We start from the raw sequence: 22,996 nt of genomic DNA on the forward strand, positions 1-22,996 counted from the left end.
TATTGGTTCAATCAGATTCAGGTTTTAGGCAGTTTTTTTCTTCTCAAAGCTGACCTCTTTGAACCATGACAACTTTCAGAGGGGGAAGACACCTCCAGGCATTTTTGTTACAACCTACAAGAAGAAACATGATTTGTGTGCATTTCCCTCTGGGGAACAATCCAAGGAAAAGACATTTTGATGCTTTTCCTCTTACAGCAATGCCTTCCCGTGTACATAGTTTTCTGCTACAGGCAGGCTTCTTCTCTCAGTTTTTCTCAAAAGAATATTTATTGGCAGGGTTGAATTAAAGGTTGCATACGCTTCAATAAGCTTTGGGATTTTGGATTGAAGCCAGAGGGTTCTTCTAGATTTGGCATTTACCCCCCTCTACTGGAGAGCAAGGCAGCTTCTAAAGCCTTTGATTCAGATGTTATCTGCTCATCAGGCACATGATTATGTTAGAGTTACAAAAGCTGAAGCACATTCATGGTTTACTTGGTAAGTACTGGACCACATAATGGTTGACCGTTAATAGTGGAAATGTTCTCTCTTTTGTTGACATATGAGATGTGTAGCCCCCTAAGCCATAAGGAGTTAAGTTGGGCACACTGAATAAATGCTGTACTTTGATGCCCTACCTGCTGTGTCACTCCTCCTCCTTGTTCTCTTTCTTCTACAATTGCTCCTTTGAGCCCTGTTATTTTTTATTCTTTGGGCGGTGAAGTTGGGTCAGCAAGCCAATCTAATGGGCCATCAGCTTAAGGGCCGGTAGTTACAGGGTAAAGCTTTATGACTCAGGTGCATCCCACCCACAAACACACACGAGTTGAGAGCTCATTTGTCTGGCTAAGGTGGGAGGCCTTTAGGACATCAAAAGTTATGCTTCTGGACATATTGACTGGCCAGCAGTCAAGGAAGCTTGCAATTCTGATGTCCCCATGCTGACTCCGGCTTGTGACCTTTATTGCACGTTTCCCCTTCCTCTCCTTTGTCTCCTGCCAAATATTTAGCTCTCTTAAAGGTAAAGACAGTCACAATCTGGAGCTCATAATAGCCAACAAGAGGGACTTCAGCAAAGTAAAAGAGTTAGTAAGATCCAAATAAGCAAGAAATTTAACAAAAGAGACTAAAGAAATTTCCAATGCTGGAAAAAACGCGAATGAGAAACTTGAGAATGCATCTCCCCTTCTTACTGTACATGGAAACCTTCAATGTCGTAAAAGATGAGGAGAAAAGGAGAACACTCTTGGCATATCTCATTGCAATAAAGTTTGACATGGTGCAGGTCAGTATTTCTGTGGCATTTTCACCTGTCTCCTCATGTTTTACATGTGAGCCAAGATCCATCTGTTTAAAGACAGCACAGCCAGGCATGAGCAGGCAGCTACAGGGGGGCTGATCACCCACACAATAAAAGTAAAGGAGTCCTGCACTGGTACAACAAATATTGATACTGTCCTTGTGGGCATTCTGGTGTGTTTTACGGATGTTTGTGGTGAGATCTGGAACGGGCTGCAACTTCTTAACAGTTGCGCCCACTTCTATGTGTACCAGCCCAATACTCCAACACTCCATGCTTTAAGTCTGCCATAACTTCCTCTACCACTATCATGTTTAGTTTTCCAGTCAGCTCCCCACGCACCTCCTGTCTTCCCCAAACTCCCTGCAGAAGAGGGAAGCGTGGAAACTGAATCAGTCAGTTGCTCTTCCTTGTGGTTGCCTTATGTTTGTGCAGGAGCTGGTAGGAGGATCCCAATGTAGCCAGTCAGGCCTCCACATGGCAGCTCTACAGTTATTCAGTCAGAGAGGGGCTCCCACAGTCAGATATAGCTTTTATATATTTACACTGGTTAGACAGAAATCATTTGGTAGTCAGTGATGACTGCATGTGGACATCATACTGTAGACTGCATCATGACTGCAGTTTAGTCAACTCTAAGATCAAAGTCTATATTCACATTCAGGAATAAGCAGTTGATACTCCCAACTGATTAACTTGTGGTTTGGTCTAAAAATGCCATTTCCCAGAAAACAAGGTGGTATTTTCAAACTTTTTGCCTGACCTGCAGTTCAAAACTCAAATACATTTAGCTTACTAGGAAAAAGGACAAAGAAAACGTTAGATTTTAAATGAGTAGTTTATTTATTTATTGTTTCAGCTCTAAGTTTGGGGTAGTCTTATACTGACGCTCTAAAATTATTGACGGTTTTTGCTTTTCCACAAAGATGTGTGTGTTTGAGGATGAGAGGCTATCATATTGTGGCTGAAATAGGGGCTTGTTTTTTTTTGTAACTAACATCCTCTCACAAACGCAATAATTGAAACATATTACTTTCCTACACTCAAACACGCATGAAAACTCAGGAAATGCAGATTCAGTACTGAAATGCAGAATAATTGTTTTATGACTGGTTACATTGCGCCATCTGTAGGTCATAGAACATTAACTGCTTAATATTCTTCAAAATGTTTTCATCCATGTCTCTGTGTTGGCCCTGTGATGGCCTGGTGAACCATGCTTGGTGTTTCTAATGTTTATGCATTTGGCAGACGCATTTATCCAAAGCAACTTACATTGATGTCCCAGGTAGCGTAAGGGGATCTTGCCTAAGGACCCCTACTGGAGGTAGTACCTTTCATGTGGGAGGACAACCCCGATTGCCCACACGAAAGGTGGCAATTTTACCACTAAACTGTTCGCTCACTAAAGGTTTGGTTTTAGAGAGGAGAGAAGAGGGACAAGACAAGATGAAAGTCATCTGTGATGGCTGGGAATTGGACCCAGGTCAACTGCTTGGAAGGCAGCTATACTCACCGCTATACCACCATCGCAAGATAGATGGCAGTTGGGATGGACGCCACATCACCCCTGACCCTGACTGGATTATACGGGTATATGAGATAGATGTTTTTATCCTTGGCCTACATGCTTTTCAAATATGTTTCCGTTTGGATCCTATTAGGTCATTTCTGGCCAACAACTCTGTAAATATAACAATGAAAAACATGTCAGGATAGAGGGAGGTTACTACCATGTGCATATAGATTACACCTAGATTAATAGCACCAATGGCATGAACGGGTGCAAATATATGAGCGGCGACATGTACTGTATGTTTCTGTGTATTTTGTGTGAAATAGAGGGACAGCATTCATGCTAGGTCTTCCTGGCCTTTGCACCCCTTGCCCTCAATAGTTCATAGTAAAATTTCATTTTTCCTAAAACATGGACTGTAGCAGGCTCATTGGAAAGTCTAAAATAAACCCAAATTAATACAAACACAGTCTTACCAACAAAACAAAGATTCCTCTGAGAAGGCTGAGGCCAACACTTTGTCTTTTGTGTGTTCATTCAGCTGTAAAGTTCCATATGCTTGCGTTTATATTTCCCCACTCTGAATAATTCTGGATTTGTTTTCCATGTTAATGGCAGAAGGGAGGGAATGACAAGAGAGAGTGAGGAGAAAAGGTCAGGTAATGAATAAGCTTCTTAAAGACTGACTTGCTTGGTTACAGTGCTGATATTAAAAGTTGTTCTCTTGCTCTAAAAGTGTATTTTTGCTTCGGTGGATTTTCCTTTTTAGTAGCCGGTAATAGCGCACCTCATTCAGGCTGCTCATGAGGAAAGTCACCCCCTTCTCTGTCATTTCCCCTCTCTCTGCATTGCCATTCTTTCCCTCCATCCATCTGCCAAAGGAGAAGATTAATAAAACCATCATTCATGAAGGCTTATTGAGGAGGCCAGGAGCTTAAGAAATGCAGCTAAGATTTAATTGTGAGAAGGGGAGCTGCGTGGTGAGGATCATACATCACCACACCTTGGAGGAAAAATGTATTGGGTCTTCATTAGTAAATGTAAAACTTCTTACCCATTTCAGTTTAGTTTAGTTTGATTTGCAGTTATATGCTTTTACCTGATTAAGTGATCAATGAGAATAGGTCTCTGCAATATAAATGAAAGTTATTTTTAGTTCAACTAAGAATGGTTAGGAACATCAATGCCAGTCTGACTGAATATTTCAATAACTTTTAAATGGAATAAATGGATTCCCTTTGAATCCAGTGCCATTATCAACATGAATGAAATCAGGCTCCGTTCATACAGTCTGCACCAGCAAGCAGCCATGAGCTTTGGTCTCAACTTTTTAAGTTAAGGCCAGGGGTATTTTTAATGTAATGATTCAGTCACAAATCAAAAATTTTGTCTTCAGCACCTCCTTTTTTAGATCCAAAATTCCCCTCACAATAATACACCCTGGTCAGTTTCATCTATTGCCATCGCTGGTAAGAGGAAGCTCTACCCATCCGCACCTGCTTCTCCTTCCACGCTCCCTGTCACACTCTCTTGGCCTAAGCAAAAAATTAAAATCATTCATCGATAGCTTTGGTAAATCAAAGTTTCAAAGCCAAAGGGAATCCTTTTTGATCATCTTTTGAGGTAGAAGTGGCATGATGATGAGGAAGTTTGGAGAAATGTGGCTTGATTAAGCCCAGGTTTAGTGTGGCTGTAGATCACAGATATCCGGATGAGCGTTTACTCCCAAAAATGTGATGATATACTTACAGCATAGCCAGTTCTCTTTTGTGTACCTCCACTGGCTCTGTTTCATGCTGGTATTTAAGTATGAAGTAATAAAAGAACATATACACAAGACAAATCCCCAGCTTGTAATGTAATGTGTGATGGGTGCTGATGTCCTGCCAAATACAGGATGTCTGAACCTTGCTATTGAAATAGTCCAGTGCTAAGCCACTCCATAAACAGCAGAGAAGTGTTTTTAAAATGCAATATGGGCTCATAGTACAAACTTGACAGCTGATTAAAACACTAAAACCAGTGGGTGTGAGAGAAGGCTAAAAACATATTATTAGATGGTTATAATTGTGTGGCGTGGCAGCACTAACCCACAGGCTTAGCAGTAGTGGTGGAGAATATGGAAGTCTCACCACGCCTGACGGCAAACGGGACCACTGCTTGAGCTTTTACACTGAGGAGACACAGCCACAAACTGGATTAAAGCCACACAAGTCAGAAAGCTTCATAATTCCTCTCCAAGCTGTCAACACATTTTTGTGGCACAGCAGAAAACATTATCAGTGCTGCGTTGTAAAATAAAGCCAAAGAGCCAGAAGGCACAGAAGGTGTGTTGACTAGGCCTGACCAATCAACACATCTGATATTTATCATTTTGCCAAGAATCAGAATCTAACTAAATAAAAATGAAAGAGGATCCCTTTTTAAATATGAAGCATGCATCTCTTTGAATACCCAAAGCCTTGTCCTCTGGTTTAGTGTCCCAGCCTGCATGATAAGACCCACCCGGAGATATGGAAAAATGAGGAGATGCATTACTGAGAACGGACTTCTCTGGAGTTATTCCTGAACTTGCCACATTTATTTCAGTATCAGGATGGGTTGACATTACTGAAAATGCTTCAACTTGTTAAGTTTGGATATGAATAAGTTGCAAATCAGCCTCTAGCGGAAAAGGGATCAGTTTTCTGTATGTAATGAAAGTCTGACAACAGAATTTAGAGAAAAAACAATAGTTTGGAAAATGATTTGACTGAAAAGACATTTGGAATCTTCAGAATTAGCCTGTGTTGAATAGTGTTCAATACCCTTGTTTTTGTCTTTTCCAGATATGTTTCTCTGGCCTTGCCTATTCTCCGGGATATTAGTCTTTGTCTGACTAAAATAGTTTTTCTGGATTTTTTTATCTCAAGTTGGATTCAAGTTTTTCAGTTTTCTTCTTTTTTTTGGTTACAAAAAATAGCTTCTAGCCAGATTCAATACTAGAACGTTTCAAATGTGACATATGCAGAAGCACATGTAAAAGAGAGGAAGCTGTCTAAATTCATGTTGATGTTGAGGTGACCAGCGATGGTTAAATGTTGGTTAGGGAGGGGAAGAAGGACTAATGTGGGAAGGAAAGAGGGGATGGAAGAAGAGCTTTCAGGAGCAAAGGGGACATTGTTAATGTTCCTAGACTCCCGCAGAGGTGTGGAACAGCCATGGCTCCATCAACATTTGTTAATGTGCGTGTACGGATGTGTGCATGTCCTGTGTGTTCACTACTGGCTTTTCCATTTAGTGAAGCACAGGCTGTCAATGGAGCAGCTTTCCCCTAATGCCTAATGCCTGTCCGGATTCAGTAGAGTGAAGAAGTGATGACTCCATTCCAAATCGTAAAACGAGGGACTCTTCCTTTTAAGTGTTGCGAAATAAACTACAACCAAGATTTGACCTCATATTTCTAGCATGCTGTAACTGTGACTGAAGTGGAAATATACATTCTACCAGTCCAATAAGGACAATCTGTGAGGTGAAAGACTTCCTGTCACAATTGTTAAAATGAGTTTACTGTAAAAAAAAAAAAAAAACTGCTGCGAAACTTTATATTTGGTTGTCATGAGGGGAAAACACACACCATTATTGAATTTGCCCGAGTAAGAGCTCCATGGTGCCTTTGGTCTGGTCGTTAAGGAGCAGTTTGTTGAACACAATGAAAATACAACAGTGTTACTAGGTCTGGATCTGAGGATAAGTGAAGGGAGTGGGGAGACAGGCAGGATATGGTGTTTTGCTCAGCAGGAGAGGGGGTTTCCCTCATCCTGTCACCTGTGAATGAAATTGAGTGGAGAAATCGCAGGGACACTTTAGAGTGGCACCACAGCACCCTGTTCAGAGGATCCGCTGCAATCCATCACACAGCATCCCTGCCTTTTATGGGCTGAAAGAGATGGAAAGAAAGACAGTTTTTTTTTCTTTCCCACATACTTCCTGAGCATGTGACAGGTTGTGTTTGGTTACCAAGTGACAAGCCTTGTTGCTCTAACAGTAGATGTTCCCCCATAATCTTGCTTGGAGCTTATTAAATCATACCGATCCCCTCAGTTAGTTGAAGCATCATTCCACAAATGCCTCACTTTCATGCCAGCATACTCTAATGTGTTTTTGCTGAAGGGATCCCAGGTCCTTTGAGATGGTGCCAGTTCACTTTCCTCTTTTAGATTTATACACACTATGTTAATCAAGCTGCTTCTCATTGTGCAGAGACCTGTCTTTCCTCCACTTACCATATACAACATCACTACCAGGATGGAATTTCTTGGCCAAAGGCCACAGCAAGAGCACAGACACACTCCATACACCTGCACACATGCATACAGAGTGACTGAGGGGATACTAGTGACTACAAACATGTTAAAAAATGTTGAAAGGAAGAACATGTGGAGGGTAATAAAAGAATGGGAGGACCACACACTGAAAAAAATATGGCCAAGAGCAGTCATTTGAGAATTACACTAAAAATATGATGTAAAGAAACTTTTTTAAAAAATGTTAAAAAATATCAGCATTTACAATGTTTTAATTTTATCAGCTGAGGTCATACCACAACATTATCATACGTGTACTATCATCCTGATGTCAGTTTTTCAATTTCTAAGAACGATAATCGTCAGAACTGGTATGTCACGAGCACGACACCCCTACAGTGAATATCGTAGCACATCTCACTCCCACCTCTCACCATCTTTCCTGTCTGTCTCTTAGGCCTCAGAATAATGAGGGTTGAAAATGAACGACAAGTCATACGAGCAGCTCTGTGAGGAAGCAGTGCTTCGACCTGGATGCTGAAATGACAACTCAATAACTTTTGATCAAGTTGGTTCATTGCTTAAATTTACAGTTGAAATACTTTTTTACATTAATCAGTAAACTAGTAGAGTACTGCCTGTTTAACTTTAAGGAGTATACTTCAAAGGGGAAGATAAACATAGCAGCTCTGATTAAGTTTTGGGGCAAAGAGATTAGAGTAATAATGCATTTTAAAGAGATAAGAATCACTTTTAAAGTCAGGTTTGGTTTCTTATAACTTACATAGTTTCTCTTTAAACCCTGCCCTAAAAATGACCCTTTCTGGGCAGAAGTGGCAGCACAGGCCACAAGCATACACTTATACACTGCAGCATTGTACTGACAAAAACACCAGGGTTGTACAGGTGTACTGTTTGCCTCTTTTTATTTCACAAGTGCCATCAACCTTTATGTTTATTTGTACCTCTTACCTTTCAGGCTCTCCCTTGTTCTACTCTCTAATGAGAATGTAGTTAATATTAGTATTTATTCTAACATCCACCGGGTCAAGATGACGCCAATCGTTTTTTTCTAGATTTTCCCAAAGTTTGAGAATAAGCTGACAACAGGAAAATCCCCCTGCGACTCAGCATGATTACAAATATAAGCCAGGGAAATGAGGGGAAATGAGGTAAAGTGAGGTAAACAGGTGGTAAACACAAGAGTTGTTGTACCAAGGGGAGCATGACACACCTGGGTGGCTTGGGCTGAGTCAGATCCTGTACAAGATCTTGTCTGGCTCCCTGTCTGCCTTGAGGGAACTGGTCTTGAAGGAACCGTTGTTCAGACAGTTCTGGGGTGGCGTGCTGTTCCATGGTGACTGGGTACAGCTGTCACCACTAAGCAGGGTCATGGAAAGGTCCAGTCTGCTGGGCTGGACACTAAGGACAGGTAAGCAGGAACACTTCTGTCACACTGAGTAACCAGTATGCTGGTACAGTAAGCTACATTCACTCCTACTGAATATAGATGGCAAGGTAGGGTATCAATTAACAGAGACTTTCCACTGAAAGAGGAGAGATTATGTGAAGCTCCAGAGCTGATGTATTTTCTTTTACTTTATACTCATTACAGACCCATTACAAATAAGTTGTGATGCTTGCTAAACTCTTAAATCCAAAAAGTGACCTAATTTTGAACTTAAAGCCAGTACCAAGTAGTACGTTTGAAAGCAGTTAGCTCTACAAGCAGAATTATTCGACTGTTAAAACTCACACGAAAGAAAAACTGTTGGTAGTACTTTACTTTTTTCTGAGATGAAAGTTTCCCCCTGTCAGCTCCCTCCCTCCAGTTCTTTTTATTTTTTTTTAGATAACCCATGTTGACTGATCTATTAAATCTAATCTGATCAAGTTAAAGTAAACTCTAAAGCTTGATGATTTATGAAATTCAAAAGGACAAAAGTGAGCAGAATGGAGTCAGTTATCAGATATATACTGACATTCTCAGTAGTTCCACAGTCTTGAATCTTCCATGCTCAAACGTAATATCCATAAACAAAGACTAGTACTGCCCCCTGGTGCATAAGGCAAGAAAAGCACAAAGAGCAATGTGTGTCCACACATTTGGAGGTCTACAAGTAATTAGATTCAGGTTTTTAAATCCACAATTTAAGATAAAGTAATATGGAGTATTGTATAGAAATACTGTAAACAAACTGTGCTTACAGTGTGAAAATAAATGGTCTGTAAAGAGGCACCATTAGCAGTAATTTACTCAATGATTCCGACATGACGACATGAAGTACCACATGGAGGCAGCAAACACTGTGATTTGGGAACTTCAGCTGCTTGTTTTTTCTACGTCAAGTTTGTCCTTGAAGTAGTTGAAGATGAACAACTGCCATCCTTTCCTGTTACCTGCTCCAAAGTGACCTTGAAATTGACAGAAATCCTTTGACACCCTTGTCTCAAATGATGGCACAACTCTATCAAGCCGTTTTCACACAGATATTCATCACTGGCGATGTATATACTGGTCAAAATCATGCTCACGGGGACAACTGTTGTAAGAACAAAGATCTAGAACAAACAGATAAGAAACTTTCAACCAATCCCAAAGACAGGCCTGTGCAAAAGTTTAATTTATTTTATTTTGAGGACAACACCAACTAACAAGAACTGAGGGCTAGAGTAAGGCCAAAAGACACTATAATTGATTGGGTGTAGATACAGAGTTGAATTCGCCAGAAATCACAAGACTGTAAAATTGATTACAAATATTTGCCAAATATTGGGCTGTCAGGAGAAGTAGGAAATGCAATCTGACAAACCAAACACAGGTGCATTTCGACCAATGGCATCTGGAGCATAAATGACCCATTTTTTCAAGTAAGATTAGAGATTATATCAGACCTGGGTCTTTTACATTTTATTTAATGAACAGCACGGGTTAGTTTAATTAAGTCTGGTTAAGCTGTGACACTGTATCCAGGGTATTTATTACTCTGGCGAGCAGGTTAGCTGGCAGGTGGAAATTAGGTAAACAGATCAGTCCCCTTTTATTCCACCTGTGCACCAAGCACCATCAATTCAAACAGCTTTACACTAGTGTTGCACGAAGCTGTAATGAGGCCAACATTTTATTCTCCATGGGATCGGCTGTACTCAGTTGTTATGGCTACATTACATGTCCTTATTTATTGGTCATCTGTTCTTTCGACTTGGTGAAAAGGGGAATGCTTTGACCAAAATATTCATATAATTTAAAACCTAAAGCTTATTGTAGCTTCAACAACTGTCAATTTATCTGATTTTAGTATTTACATGACGTTAAGCACATGAATTGCTTTGCACATGAAATGTGCTATACAAATAAACTTGACTTGATTTGACTTGACGGTGATGACTTGGCATTGCTGGGGCTTGAATCTTTGTCTGTTTTATAACAAGCAGTTGCAGTTATCATTCCAAATGTTTGCATTATGCAAACAAGTGTCTCTCATGTCATGTCACATCGTGTCAAATCTAACATTAAAATATTAAACAAATAGCTTGCGGTGAATCAACCTGTTCAACTGGTTTTCAAACAGAACCAGCAGTTCCTATTGTGTTATCTGTTATCAGCATTAATGTCTGTCGTGACATAATATTAATATCTGTTGTTCTTGTTCCATGCTGGAAACATCAAAGAGGCATGGGTGACCTTGAAAAGATTCAGCCAAATTCTGCTCAGTTTCCGAATGTTAAAGGAGATTGTACTTTCTTAACTATGCAATCAAATGTTGATTTGCCTCTGTCTGTCTGGGCCACTTGTCGGTGTCCTCCACGATTTTACCTTGAAGTGACATCCAGGTTTAAAATCTTACTGTGTGTTGGCTCAAGGAGAGTGAAAATTGTTTGTCTGTTTTGGGAAAAAGCAAACATTCTACTGGGAACACAATGTGAGTTAGGACTGAGAATGATCAAGTCAGAAAGAGGTTGACAATGTGTTGATGTTGATCAGCGTATACATAAGGAACTAATAGAGGAATCAAACCTCAAGGATTAGGAAAATGAATTTGTTCGGATCAGCAGTCCTTCCAGCCGCACAGCACTATGCACACACTATGAAAAATGTTTCAGAAATCTGTGTTTTTGCATAAAAAAGCTCAGTGGAAAATATCAGGAAGATGCAAGAAAGACACAGCATGTTCACAGTTGGTCAGTGTAAGAAGAACATGTTGTTGAGTAGTGGAGACACCAGAGGGGAGTACCAGTAGAGACACGCTTGTGCACACAAACCGACAAAATGCATTAACATCAGTGTGCTCAGTGTAGCCACACCTATCTGTCCTGCACTAACTAACCCAAGCCTCTGCTCTCTCACACGCACTGTTGGTCCTCATTCACAATCTGCCTTTACCAAGATATGTTGTTTTCTTTCACTCTCTTTTTTTTACCTGCCGGTTTTTGCACTCGTGCTCATTTGTGAACTTTTACGTCTTATTTTTCCTTCCTGTTATAGATCGGTGCCTTATTGCAGATTTTGCCTCTTTCTAACCACTTAGCTATTTTTGTCCTTCTTACCTTTGGTAACAGGTAATATATTTTAACTTTCAAAACTTTTTAAAAGATAAATTCTGTATAATTGTATCATACATAGATTTAAGAATAAATGAGTCACATCTGTAATGTTTAGAAGTAATAATTGATCACATGAATTATCTTTCAGTTTGTGTTCTTTGGCATGGATCGTTTTGTGCGTGACAAACTTATTCAATGGGATCTAGAGGAATGGACTGAACGATTTGAAGGTGTGGTACTACAATTAATTCTTGTTGGGAAAAAACATTGTACAATAGGGATCTGACCTCTGAAAGACAAGATCTACTAATAAGAGAAAATTAACAACACTGTTTTGCTGAGCAACAGTGACAGTTTGGGATGATTAGTACTGCACGTAGTTTTTAGAATAAGAGAAGTAGCTCTGTGAATAAGATAGGTTAGTTAAAATGCAAGAGAATACATGTATTCAGCTGATATCACCACCTCTCTGAGGCTAACTGACACTGAGAACTGTAACATGTATTTCTATGATCATAACTGTGTTATAACTGTGTTAAAATATTTCTGCCTGACAAAGATTTAAGGATTTTTAAAATAATGTTTACTTCAGATGAAAACATTGACAAGGAAAGTCTTCTTTTACTTGATGATCAAGACATTAATGAGAACTTGATTCCAAAACTGGGACCAAGAGTAAAATTCAAGAGGAAACTCAAACTGCTGAAGGTAACGTGCACTACATTAGGCCTAATTTACTTCCCTTATCTGGATAAATACTGTTACGGGTGAACTCTTGTTAGAAATATTACATGTATACAATTATCATCGCTGACAACAGTTTATTGTAAATTATTTTTGTCATGTTTTGTTTCCGACCGTTTTTCATCACCAGGAAGAACAAAACACAAATGGAGACACAGACAACATTGATTTTGATGATGTTTCTGCTCAAGTGAGTTAAACTTATTTTCATACTCAATAACTATGACACATACCTTCGACAATACAATATATTTTCAGTGTCTGCTTATACTTTTATTTGGCCTCACACTGAGATTGTTTTATTTGCAGAATCAACAGCAGCATGAAGAAGCAACAGATTTAACTGAGGTAAAAATGACCATAATATTCATTGACATTTAATGAATGAACATGCCTTTACTGTTCACAGATATGTATTTAAGCAAACTAAAGTTTCCTGAGCCAAAGTCATGTGTGGCTGAGGAAGTGCCTCATTGGATCACTTCTGTTGAGTGAGGAACAAGGAGGGTTAATGTGAGCACTTGCTTCACTCATCTCACCTCCCAGGATTTTGACAAACTTCTCCTGGTCGGAATGAGAAAATGAACGGTCTTTTTGAACGGTGATAGTTATGTGCACAGAAACTGTGTGAGAGTAAAGTATTTATGTTCGTCCCCAGGTTTTGCCATCAACGAGTGATAATGGTAAGATACAAAATGCTTTACATCTTATATCGTATTTTTTGTCTGTTGAAGAATATTCCAACATTATTTGAGACACAGTCAACAAACTTATTTTCAATTTTATTTTTATTTTAAACCATAAAGGGAAAAGAAAGCTGGATCTTCAGGGCGAGTCAAGTGAATGGCAGTTACCAGCTAAAAGGCTGCGTGACTCTACATTAGGTATTTTCTTATAAATATTTGGAATGTCAAGCTCACTATAAGGTTGTGGCTCGGCTGGTAGAGCAGTCGCCTTCTGTCAGTAAGGTTGGGGGTTTGATCCTCAGTGCATCTATGTGTCGTAGTAGTGTCCTTGGTTAAGATGCTTATCTGTGTGTGATTGTAGTGAAAAAGCTCTGCGTATTGTATTGTATGTATATGTATTGACTTTATGTATATGTATATATAAAAGTGGTGTATGAGTGGCTGTGTGAATGAGAAACACATGTATACACACATAAAACCTAGACAAGGTGAAAATGTAATATTCTGTTTTTGACTAGAGTTAACTGCTTTTGTACGAGGCCATAGTTTGAGCTTGATACACAAAATTCCTCTCTCCTTACGTTTGTTGCTCCGGCTAAATGGTTCTTTAATTCTATGTTAACAGAAGCAATGATACTGTCTGATGTGAAAACAGTAATGGGTCATGTCTATGTGAGACTTCTCAACCTTGAAAACACAAAGCTCAATACTTTCCTTAGGTAAGTACTCTGTTTTTTTTTGTTATTATGAGCCAGTTTTACTTACGTTTCTATATAAGAAGTTACAAAAAGTCACGTAAATCAACTTGTTTAAACTCTCAACAGGACTAAAATCACTGATCTGGCAACAGATAAAAGAGAGCTGGTTGGTGTCTTTGGTAGAACTGGAACCGGGAAGAGCTCTTTGATAAACGCTATCATTGGGGAGAAGAATCTCTTGCCCACTGGAAGTGTCAGTGCATGTACCTCAGTCATGATTAAAGTAGAGGCGAACATGCACAACATGAAGTACGAGGCAGACATTGAGTTCATTACAAAAGAGGTAAAATAAACTTTGAATAGGTTTATTCTTTCTGAAAGCTAATATAATCTGCAAAAATCCTAATTCAGTTTATTCCACAAGTCACATAATCAAACTTAGATGTAATCTTTTCTTGTTTTATAGGACTGGAAAGATGAGTTGTGGGCGATGAATCAGTTTTTTGGGGATAAAGCAGATGAAGAAAGGGAGGATGATGATCATGATGACATTGTCGAAAAGCTGTCAGCTCTTTATGGAGATGAATGGAAAGACAAATCCCCTGAAAACCTCATGGACAGCAAATACTTCAGAGAAATTCCAGAATTTCTCCAGTCCAGGAAGAAGACTTTGACATGCGAATCGGTAAATAAAAGAAATATAACTTTGTTGTTTACAGAAAGTATACTTCCGGTCAAATTCAACTAACTTTCCTTCACTCTCTGTGTAACACAAGTACATCGCTGTGCACCCCTTTGTTTAAATGAAATATACCTTGAATCTCTACCTTTATGCTGGGAATAATACAAGTCTGTATCATGTGGGTATAATTCTATTAACGATATTACACATCATATAAACACACCATTAGATGTATTTGGGTTTAGTCCATTGACAATAACATGCCTGGCATAAGTATCCAATTAACCATTATTGATTCACCACAATTTTCTCTTTCTCAGAATATAGATTAAGACATCACCTTCAGTTAAAAGAACACACATCAAGTGATTGATAATGATATCAATATTTAACTGTATCAATAGTAACTAACAACGCCAACTTACAACTCAACTGTGATCCCGAAATAGCTAAAGGTGTCAGAGTCAGACTTCCATGGAGCTTGTTTATCAAAAATAAGCCATTAAATTTGGATCTCTGAGGAATTTTGGAGAAACAAGTTGACAGATTGCAGGATACAATACAACTTTAAATTAAGTACAACACTAAACAAAAAAAAACAAAAAAGGATATATAGCTGTAGTTAGTCATTACTTGACAAAAACAATACTTTAACATTAAAATGTATGGCGTTTTTAAAACATTAAATCTACCCTGGTGATGTGAGGTCACCTGTGGTTTCTCAACATTTAATTGTCACGATAGCCTCAATTCGGCTCAGCACGAAGGATATTTTTGCACAAATATCTTGAGATATTTGTTTCTTCCATTCTTCACATCAGTTTTAAACTGTTCTTTGATGGAGGGATGTGTTGCTCTGAATCTCCTTTAAAAAATACCCCAAATTAGTGCTGTTCGATTCAAGACAGAAAACATTACCAGGCAGGTCATTTTTGCGCCAAATTGTTTTGTTTTTTCTTGGACACATTCATATATGCTAACATCGTTTGCGCAGTCAGTTGAGCACTTTTATCAAGGCCTGCGTAAGAGGTTGACTTACGTTTTAGCCACCTTTAAATGACCTAACTTTTTCTATTGCAGGCTCAAAAGCTATCTGCAAAATTTGTCAAGTACACAAGAAATGGCACAGAACAAGGAGAAAGTGGACAAGTAAAGAGATGGTACTGGCCACTGGTGAAGTGTGTTACTGTCAGGGTGCCACAGAGTGATCTTCTCCAACATGTCACAATCGTGGACCTTCCTGGAAATGGGGATCGCAATAAGAGCAGAGATGAAATGTGGAAAGGGGTAATTTGTTGTCATCCACTGCAGTTTTTTTTTTTAATATTGTAAAATCGTTTACTTTTTTTTAAGAAAAAACAAAGAATAAGTAATTAATCATTAGAAAAAATGATTTGCCCTTACAGGTTGTTGGAAACTGCTCTACTGTGTGGATTGTGGCTGAAATCAATCGAGCAGCAGCTGACAAAGAATCCTGGGAGATCCTGAAAAGTGTCAGTGGCCTCATTGGAAATGGCGGCGAGTGTCAGCACATTCACTTTATCTGCACCAAGTCTGATGGTATTGAAGAGCTGGATGAAGAGTAGGTGAATTAGGGTGTGAAAAGTGCATAGTTAAACAGTATCCAAGTCGTACCATAATATATAGGGTGACCATGATGTCAACAGGTATAAATCCAAATAGATATATAAAATATATATATTCTATCATGGCAAGGGTGTTATGGGTCAAATGCAGGGTAAATTCCAAGGGAAATATTTTTGAGCAAACTGTCAAACATCACTTCATCTTTTCCTGTAGCTCAGCAGATAAAGTTCGTGCTCGCATATTCAAGAGAAACACGAGGGCAAAGGAGGAAGTTTGCAAAGAATTCCGCAAGCTACATGCGATTAAGGTGAGACTCTAATACTGACAGAATACAGAGATTTCCTGCAGCTCCATGTAATTTAAAATTCCATATTCCCTAGAAACACTTTAGTGATGACTGTTTCAAAGTGTTCACGGTGAGCTCCAAAGAGTTCCTGAGAGGAAAACTTCTGAATCAGGAGGAAACTGGTGGGTGAAGTCTTCATATTTTGTGTAAAAACTTTGTTGAAACAGAAAATGTGTTGCAGGCATTTCCTCGTCTTATTCATAAAGAAAAAAGATTTATTTTCATTTGAATACATTTTGTATTTGTGTTGTATTTTCTACAGAAATATCAACACTTCAGGACTTTTTGAAAAATCTCAATGACGCTCACTCAGTGACATTCAACTTTGTGTCTGGAGCTCATGGGATTCTCTCTTTGATTAAGGGGGCCGGCTGTAAAGAAGTGGTAAAATAGTTGTCATATGTGCTTCTGGACAATAATAATATGCAAACAAATCTTCTTAAACATCTTAAATCGGTGATTGCAACACTGTAATGGCAATTTAAACCTGAAGATGGATGGAAATAGCTATATAATAATGGCGATGTAATAGTCATAAAAGTAGTTATTTATAGTTCTATAAATGAAATGATAATAGAAAGAAAAAAAAGTTTGGCAATTTGATTTTTTTTGTCTGTTTGTTTTTTTCTAGGCTGACAAAAAAACAGAAGTGTGTGAAGAACTTGAAAGAAACATAAGCCTTCAGCTCGAATCTGTCAATGAAACGATGAAAGAGGTTTACAGGGCGTTTGAAAGATGCCTTAGCGAAGGAGTGAACGACTCAAAAAGTTCCTGTGAAAAGAAGCTGAAGAATTTCTTATATCCTATAGTATGTGCTTTTCTTCAAAATGCCAAATCAATTTAGATTTCCTGTGAGTGTCTTCAGCATGTTTTTTCTTTTCATCAGAGAAAGTCTGGTGGTGGTTTTCACAAGATATTGAAGAGTGTCGTCATCAACAGAGGCATCTATAAACCCAAGAAAGGAAAACCAATAAATCTCAACGTCAAGCTAGCGTCATTCCTGACTGACAGCATTGATGAGGAATTCAAGAGGACCTTCCCGTAAGAACCTTATGAAGAAGCTCATTAAATCCTTTGCTGGCTCATTTTCCAACTCTGGAGAATATCAGTAAATATTGCTTACAGAGAAAGATCGTTTACATACAGACGTACTAAGTTCTACATTCAAATATTCAAACTTTTTTATATGTTTCAGAAATGAAGGAAAATGTGATCCATTTAACGGGGTCATCAACACATTTTCACTTGACACCGAGAGGCTGATTAAGAAGTACAAAGATGTAGAACTGCAGCTGATATTTCTGAGGACAGAGGTAAAGAAAGAGAGGCGTTGTCCTTTTAATTGGTTTATTACATGGATTGTGTTTATTAAAACTGAAATGCTCTGCTGATATTCAGGTAATGAATAATACAAAGGATTTTAAGCGGCTCACAGGGATGCTGGGTTTCAGCACAGTTGCCTTGCAGCAAAAAGGTTCCTGATTCGAATCTCATCTGAGGTCTTTCTGTGCGTGAGTTCTATGTCCTTTCTGTGCCTGCATGGGATTTTTGCAAGTACTTCTGCTTTCTCCCACAGCACAAAAACATGCACGAGGTACAAGTAACACTAGAAACTTTGGCAGTTTCTTTGTCTATAGTTGTGGGATGTAACCACCGTCATAAAAACAAGTCTTCATGTTAGCCCTGCAAGTGTATAGCTGTAAATTTGAGGTCCTGTTGAGGCCACAAACAGCCTGCAAAAATATCAAGCAACTGTGGTGTATGAGGGATGGTCGCCTTCAAACAGCCTATGGTACAGGAAGAACTCTGCTGACACAGACTTGGTCAAACGCAGAAACCTTTTATTGCCAACCAGGTCCGTATAAGAATTAGAGAATAATGCATCAGATCTGGAGAGATCTTCAAAGCACAAAAGTCTGTGCAATCTCTGTCTCACTGTGGGTGTGTCTCCCCTTAAGTAAGATAAAAACTTCCCTTATTTGGTGACCCTGAAGATGCTGCGCGCGCCCCCGTCCACAGGCACATAGCCAGTAGATAACATTTACATATCTGGTGAGCCTCCCCTGGACGCACTGAAAATGTTTTATATTCAACTACAGTATATATATTTCCTATCTTGAGATGCCCTGTTTCCTGAACTCCTACGCACAGCTGGTAAGTATCAGACCCTACACAACCATAACGCAAAATGATGTGGTGCAGGCTTGGAAACTAAGTTGTAAGACGCTGTACTGCAGGCCAGGGTCACTCTAGGATAGTTTTGGGCCTGTTTTTTGGGAATGTTCATTACAAAAGTCAATGAACTTCAGAATGAGTCAGGAGCACAACGTTTTAAGGTCTCAAACTCTAATGTCGCTTTAAATAATGATTCTAAATTTCCCTGCATGGCTGTTTGGCTCATCTGTTACTGTATTGGCTATGTGTTGCACACAGTTGACCTGTTCAGGATGTGTCCTAAAATCTGCAACAGTACTAAGTTTAAAAATGATGAATCATACTTTTTTTTTTTTTTAAATCTCCCCAGGAGGACAAAATTAAGGCCAAACTGAAAAGACACATCCTTGACTGCAAGAAAACGATCTACAGCAGTCTGATGAAGACAGTTGAAGAAACCATGCAAGAGTGCTATGAGAGTAAGAAAGGCAGTCTGTCAATATAACAATGCATGTGTACGATCTTTTGGGATTTTGTATATAATGACATTACAACCTTCTGTTTTATAGGAGCAGCAGGATTTTGTGGAAAGGATTCTTTGCTAAACATGAGGCATACGATTGAGAGACATGTACAAGATTCAAAGGACACCATGTTTGACAAGGCTGGACAAGTTATGCTGAACCTGCTGATAGTTTTGATGGTTTGTTCCATTTTGTAAATTTAAATGAAAATGATGAGAATAAAAAGCTGCACATTCACAATCCACCTGTATGTTTTACACACAAAATAGATGTACGTGTATATGGGTCATAGATGGCTTAGCTTCTCAAGAAACTGCAGATTGTTTAAAATGACTGAATATTACAAATCATACAAAACAGTATTCAGATACAATGTTTCCTCATCAGTTCTCTCGGTCAGCCTTAGGAGTCACTGAACCCATATTTTAACAGTACACTTATGTGTGATTGAGTTATTTTTTTTTTTTATTAAATGTGTGTGCTGTTGTAAGTGATGGAGATTTTAATACTGAATTAGAACACCATCCTGGGCACTCTGGAGAAAACCATGAAGGAATCCATCGAGCTCTCACTGAAGACCAATGACTACTCAATCCCAGGTAAAGCGACAGACTGGTCAAATGGTGAATCAAGACATTTTCGCGAAATAGAAATAATGTATTCATCCAGATGTATAGAAGTTATGCATTTCTTATGACATTAAGTGCAACTTTCCAAATTATGGTCTATTTCCTTGCTGCACACCTTTTTGGAATGAGGGTCGAAAAGTGTTTATGAGTGAGACATTTTAAGAGTATCTATTTCAAGCCAAACTATATTGTTTTCCTAATCTTAACTAAGGGATTTTTAAGGCATACATCAAACCAAACAGCTATTAACGCTTATGTATAGCCAAAGAGAGAGTGATAGTTGAGAAAACCAGTAGGTGACAACACAAGTAAGTGAGATTTGAAATATTAAAAAGTACTGAACACAAGATAACAGACTGTGCAACTCCACTGCCACATCCTTAAGTCGCCAATCATAAACTTGTTTTGCCAATTCAAACTATTTCACTAAATGCTGCAAAACTGCATACATGTAATAATCTTCTTGTCTATGTATGGTTGAAAGAAAGGTACATTTGCTTCCAACAGAAATAAATAGATGAACGTTTGAAAGTTTCATGAGCCACCATGAGACTATGTTAAAAGGGAGCATATGTAAATAATTTATGCCGACCACTAATATTCTTGCATACATTTGATTAACTTGATTTGATAGAAATATCCAACTAACGTTTGTTTTACAGATGTGTCAACAGAGCTTGCGATGGTTCAGAAACTCTGCAATGAACTGAAGAGTAGCTCATATGAGGAAAAGTCATGAAATTAGGTAAAGCTTTTCAACAAGTGTTCACATTTCAAAGGGTTTTAATTGACTGAGTTTGATCTGATTAATGTTCACATTTGCTGTAACTATATCAGTCCTGTGTTTTTCCAACAAGTGCCCAGGAATCCGCGACCATGAGATACGCTGGATCCAGGAGGCTTAAAGTTCAAGGACCTTACATTTTTGAGACAAATGTTGGAACATGATTGATGTGGTCTCAGCCATTTTTGTAAAGTTGTTATCCATGTTTTTTTCTTTACATGTATAATATCCTTTGACTTTTGACTGGGTGGAATGGATATCCTCGTTTATTCTTTTTTTTCCTATCATTGTTGTAGAAGAAAATGACTGCTTTTTGTTTGGTGGATGCACACAGAAAATGTGGAAAAAGAAAAATGAAATGCAAAGTTTCTAGTTGGATCCAAACTAAGGATGTCATGGTATCATCACATGCATCTAAACCACACGGCCAGTAGATGTCCAGTTTTTTCCTTTTTAAAAAAAAAAAATTATTTCAATTTAGTGTTGTTTTAGCGGGAAGGGAGAAAGCCTTCTACAATATCATTGATTTTATGGATGTGTATTAAATATAGACAGTTTTTAATATTAATCTCAATTGTTTTTCTTGTCATCTGTCAGTGCTCATATGAGAAATACAAATGAATTTGATAGATTGACGTAACTAGTGGCTTCTTAGTTGGAAATGTCATTCTGTCTGTTTGTACTTGTGGTTGTGATGTTCCAATCTGATTCTAAATGCTTGTGTTTGTACGTTGGATTTTCTTTCCTTGCAGAGGACTTGAAATTTCCACAAAAATTGATTAAAAGATGGAAACAAGAATTATCTGTCTTAATATCTTTTTTTCTAAATCTCTGTTTCTTCTTACAGAACATTTCCCACAAATGTTAAAGTATACACGATACACATTAAACACCAATACATAAGCTCACAGTTAGCACTTTCAGGCTTTTACTGTTTTTTCTTTAACATTGTAATCATGTGTAATCTTTTACTAGGTAATGAACAGCCTTAAAGGAAATGTATTCAGCAGAGTCAATTAGTTTATTCATCGATTTCATACAACCTTGTTGTTAACGCAAAACCACCAAGTCGGGATTGTATCAACCATGTGATTAAGTGTGTAAACCATTTATACTCCTCGATCTAAGTGGGGCATTCTGCATCTTAATTCCTACTTTACATGGTGTGCAGACTTTTCCTACACATCATCCTGCTTTTTGTGCCAGCATGTAGCTAAATGAGTTACATCCCTCACTTTTGTATGGGAGAAGATATTCAATTGTCAAGTGTGAAACTGCAAGCAGGTGCCTAGTAAATGAGGTCTGTCTAAGGGGAAGGTTTTACCCTACATTAGGGGAGAAGCACCTCCAGTGTAGCAGAGATGGCACAGACTTTTAGGCTTTGAAGATCGCTCCAGATTCGATGTACCAATCTGTAATTCTGATACGGACCTGGTGGCCAATAAAATACTTGGCTGTGTTCGACCAAGTCTGTGTCAGCAGAGTTCTTCCTGTACCATCTACACATAGGCTGTTTAAAGGCGACCATCCCTTATACACCACATAATATTGGGTTTGAGTCTCTGACTAAAGTTAAAAAAACTAAACAAAATAAAACCACATTTAGTGTCTGCTGTCCAGATAATTCTGTTTTTGTGCACTGAAAGTTTTCTCTAATCTCCTTTACACTCAATTTGACTGGCAAAATGTGCACTTCATCTTCAAGGAAACACATTTGCATATTTGCATTTGCATGCATTTGTCCTTCTTCAAAAAGTGCCTTGTTGTGTCTCTAGCATGATTCATTGGTATTTTGAAGTGTAGAATTGTGTAGCACAAAAGAAATATAAAATGTTAGGTTTTTCTGGAATTATATATTCACTGATATCTACAGCTCAGAGGGTGGTGGACTTTCATTTCATGTTCGTGTTTTCGGTACAACATTTAATAGCTGTTTTAGACTCTATCTGCCTGATGTTGACCTCCTTAAAAACAAGATAGAGCAGCTGACAATAGATTGGAATTTTAGTACCTTATCACCTTAATAACACAGTAGTACAAAGGTACAACTCAGAAGACATAAGTTTCTGCTGTGCAGCTATACCGACAAACAGAACTCGCTCTTTGTGAGAGGTGGAGACGCCACTAAAGAATGTGTACCAGTGGAGACATGTATGAGTAATAAAAACAAAACAAAACAACAATGTTCGCTAACTTAAGTTCACAGGATACACAGCTTAATAGAAACAGATATGTTGATACCCTGCTGTACATTTTCATACTATTTTGTTTAGATAATCCTTTCAGGAACTTCCTTTTCTTAAAAGTAAAACCCTGCTAAACTTTGGGCAACCAACAGAAAACTCAAAGACCCTTCTTATTTGTGATTTCTTTATTCTTTAAATTAATTTAATACTTTATTGTTTCTCAATAACAAATTATTCCTTAATTGTTCTTTAATTGTGTTAACTTATCTTCACATTATCTAATGTTCTGCCGTTGTCCAGCCACACCCATCTTACTTGCTGAACACTAACCCCAGACTCTCTTCCCT

The 22,996-nt window shown here is 38.4% G+C and overlaps 1 protein-coding gene across 3 annotated transcripts; it reads left to right on the top strand.

Moving 5' to 3' along the window:
* The first annotated feature begins 11,428 nt into the window (after positions 1-11,428).
* LOC142371188 (nuclear GTPase SLIP-GC-like) lies at positions 11,429-21,246 on the top strand. 3 transcript variants are annotated; one of them, XM_075453803.1, is made up of 23 exons: positions 11,429-11,644; positions 11,778-11,859; positions 12,222-12,337; positions 12,504-12,563; positions 12,683-12,721; positions 13,032-13,056; positions 13,180-13,257; positions 13,685-13,778; positions 13,884-14,100; positions 14,224-14,442; positions 15,520-15,726; positions 15,846-16,021; positions 16,240-16,333; positions 16,407-16,494; positions 16,635-16,756; positions 17,004-17,180; positions 17,259-17,413; positions 17,568-17,685; positions 18,897-19,005; positions 19,096-19,229; positions 19,568-19,649; positions 20,342-20,424; positions 20,517-21,246. In XM_075453803.1, the coding sequence occupies exons 2-22, from the start codon at positions 11,793-11,795 to the stop codon at positions 20,416-20,418; spliced, it is 2,454 nt and encodes an 817-aa protein (XP_075309918.1). In that variant the 5' UTR covers positions 11,429-11,644; positions 11,778-11,792; the 3' UTR covers positions 20,419-20,424; positions 20,517-21,246. The 3 variants fall into 3 exon arrangements, with proteins under 3 accessions (XP_075309918.1, XP_075309917.1, XP_075309919.1); XM_075453802.1 differs by having other exon boundaries at positions 20,537-21,246; XM_075453804.1 differs by having other exon boundaries at positions 12,267-12,337; positions 20,537-21,246.
* The last annotated feature ends 1,750 nt before the right edge of the window (positions 21,247-22,996 follow it).

Source organism: Odontesthes bonariensis, chromosome 21, assembly GCF_027942865.1.
Source record: "Odontesthes bonariensis isolate fOdoBon6 chromosome 21, fOdoBon6.hap1, whole genome shotgun sequence".
NCBI classification, from domain to species: Eukaryota; Metazoa; Chordata; class Actinopteri; order Atheriniformes; family Atherinopsidae; genus Odontesthes; species Odontesthes bonariensis.

Bases quoted from the DNA above. Each gene is read 5' to 3' on its own strand.
- LOC142371188 (XM_075453803.1), top strand. From the start codon at position 11,793: ATGGATCGTTTTGTGCGTGACAAACTTATTCAATGGGATCTAGAGGAA. The intron at 13,057-13,179 runs GTAAGATACAAA...TAAACCATAAAG, and splicing joins GCCATCAACGAGTGATAATG to GGAAAAGAAAGCTGGATCTT. The intron at 19,230-19,567 runs GTTTGTTCCATT...ATACTGAATTAG, and splicing joins ACCTGCTGATAGTTTTGATG to AACACCATCCTGGGCACTCT.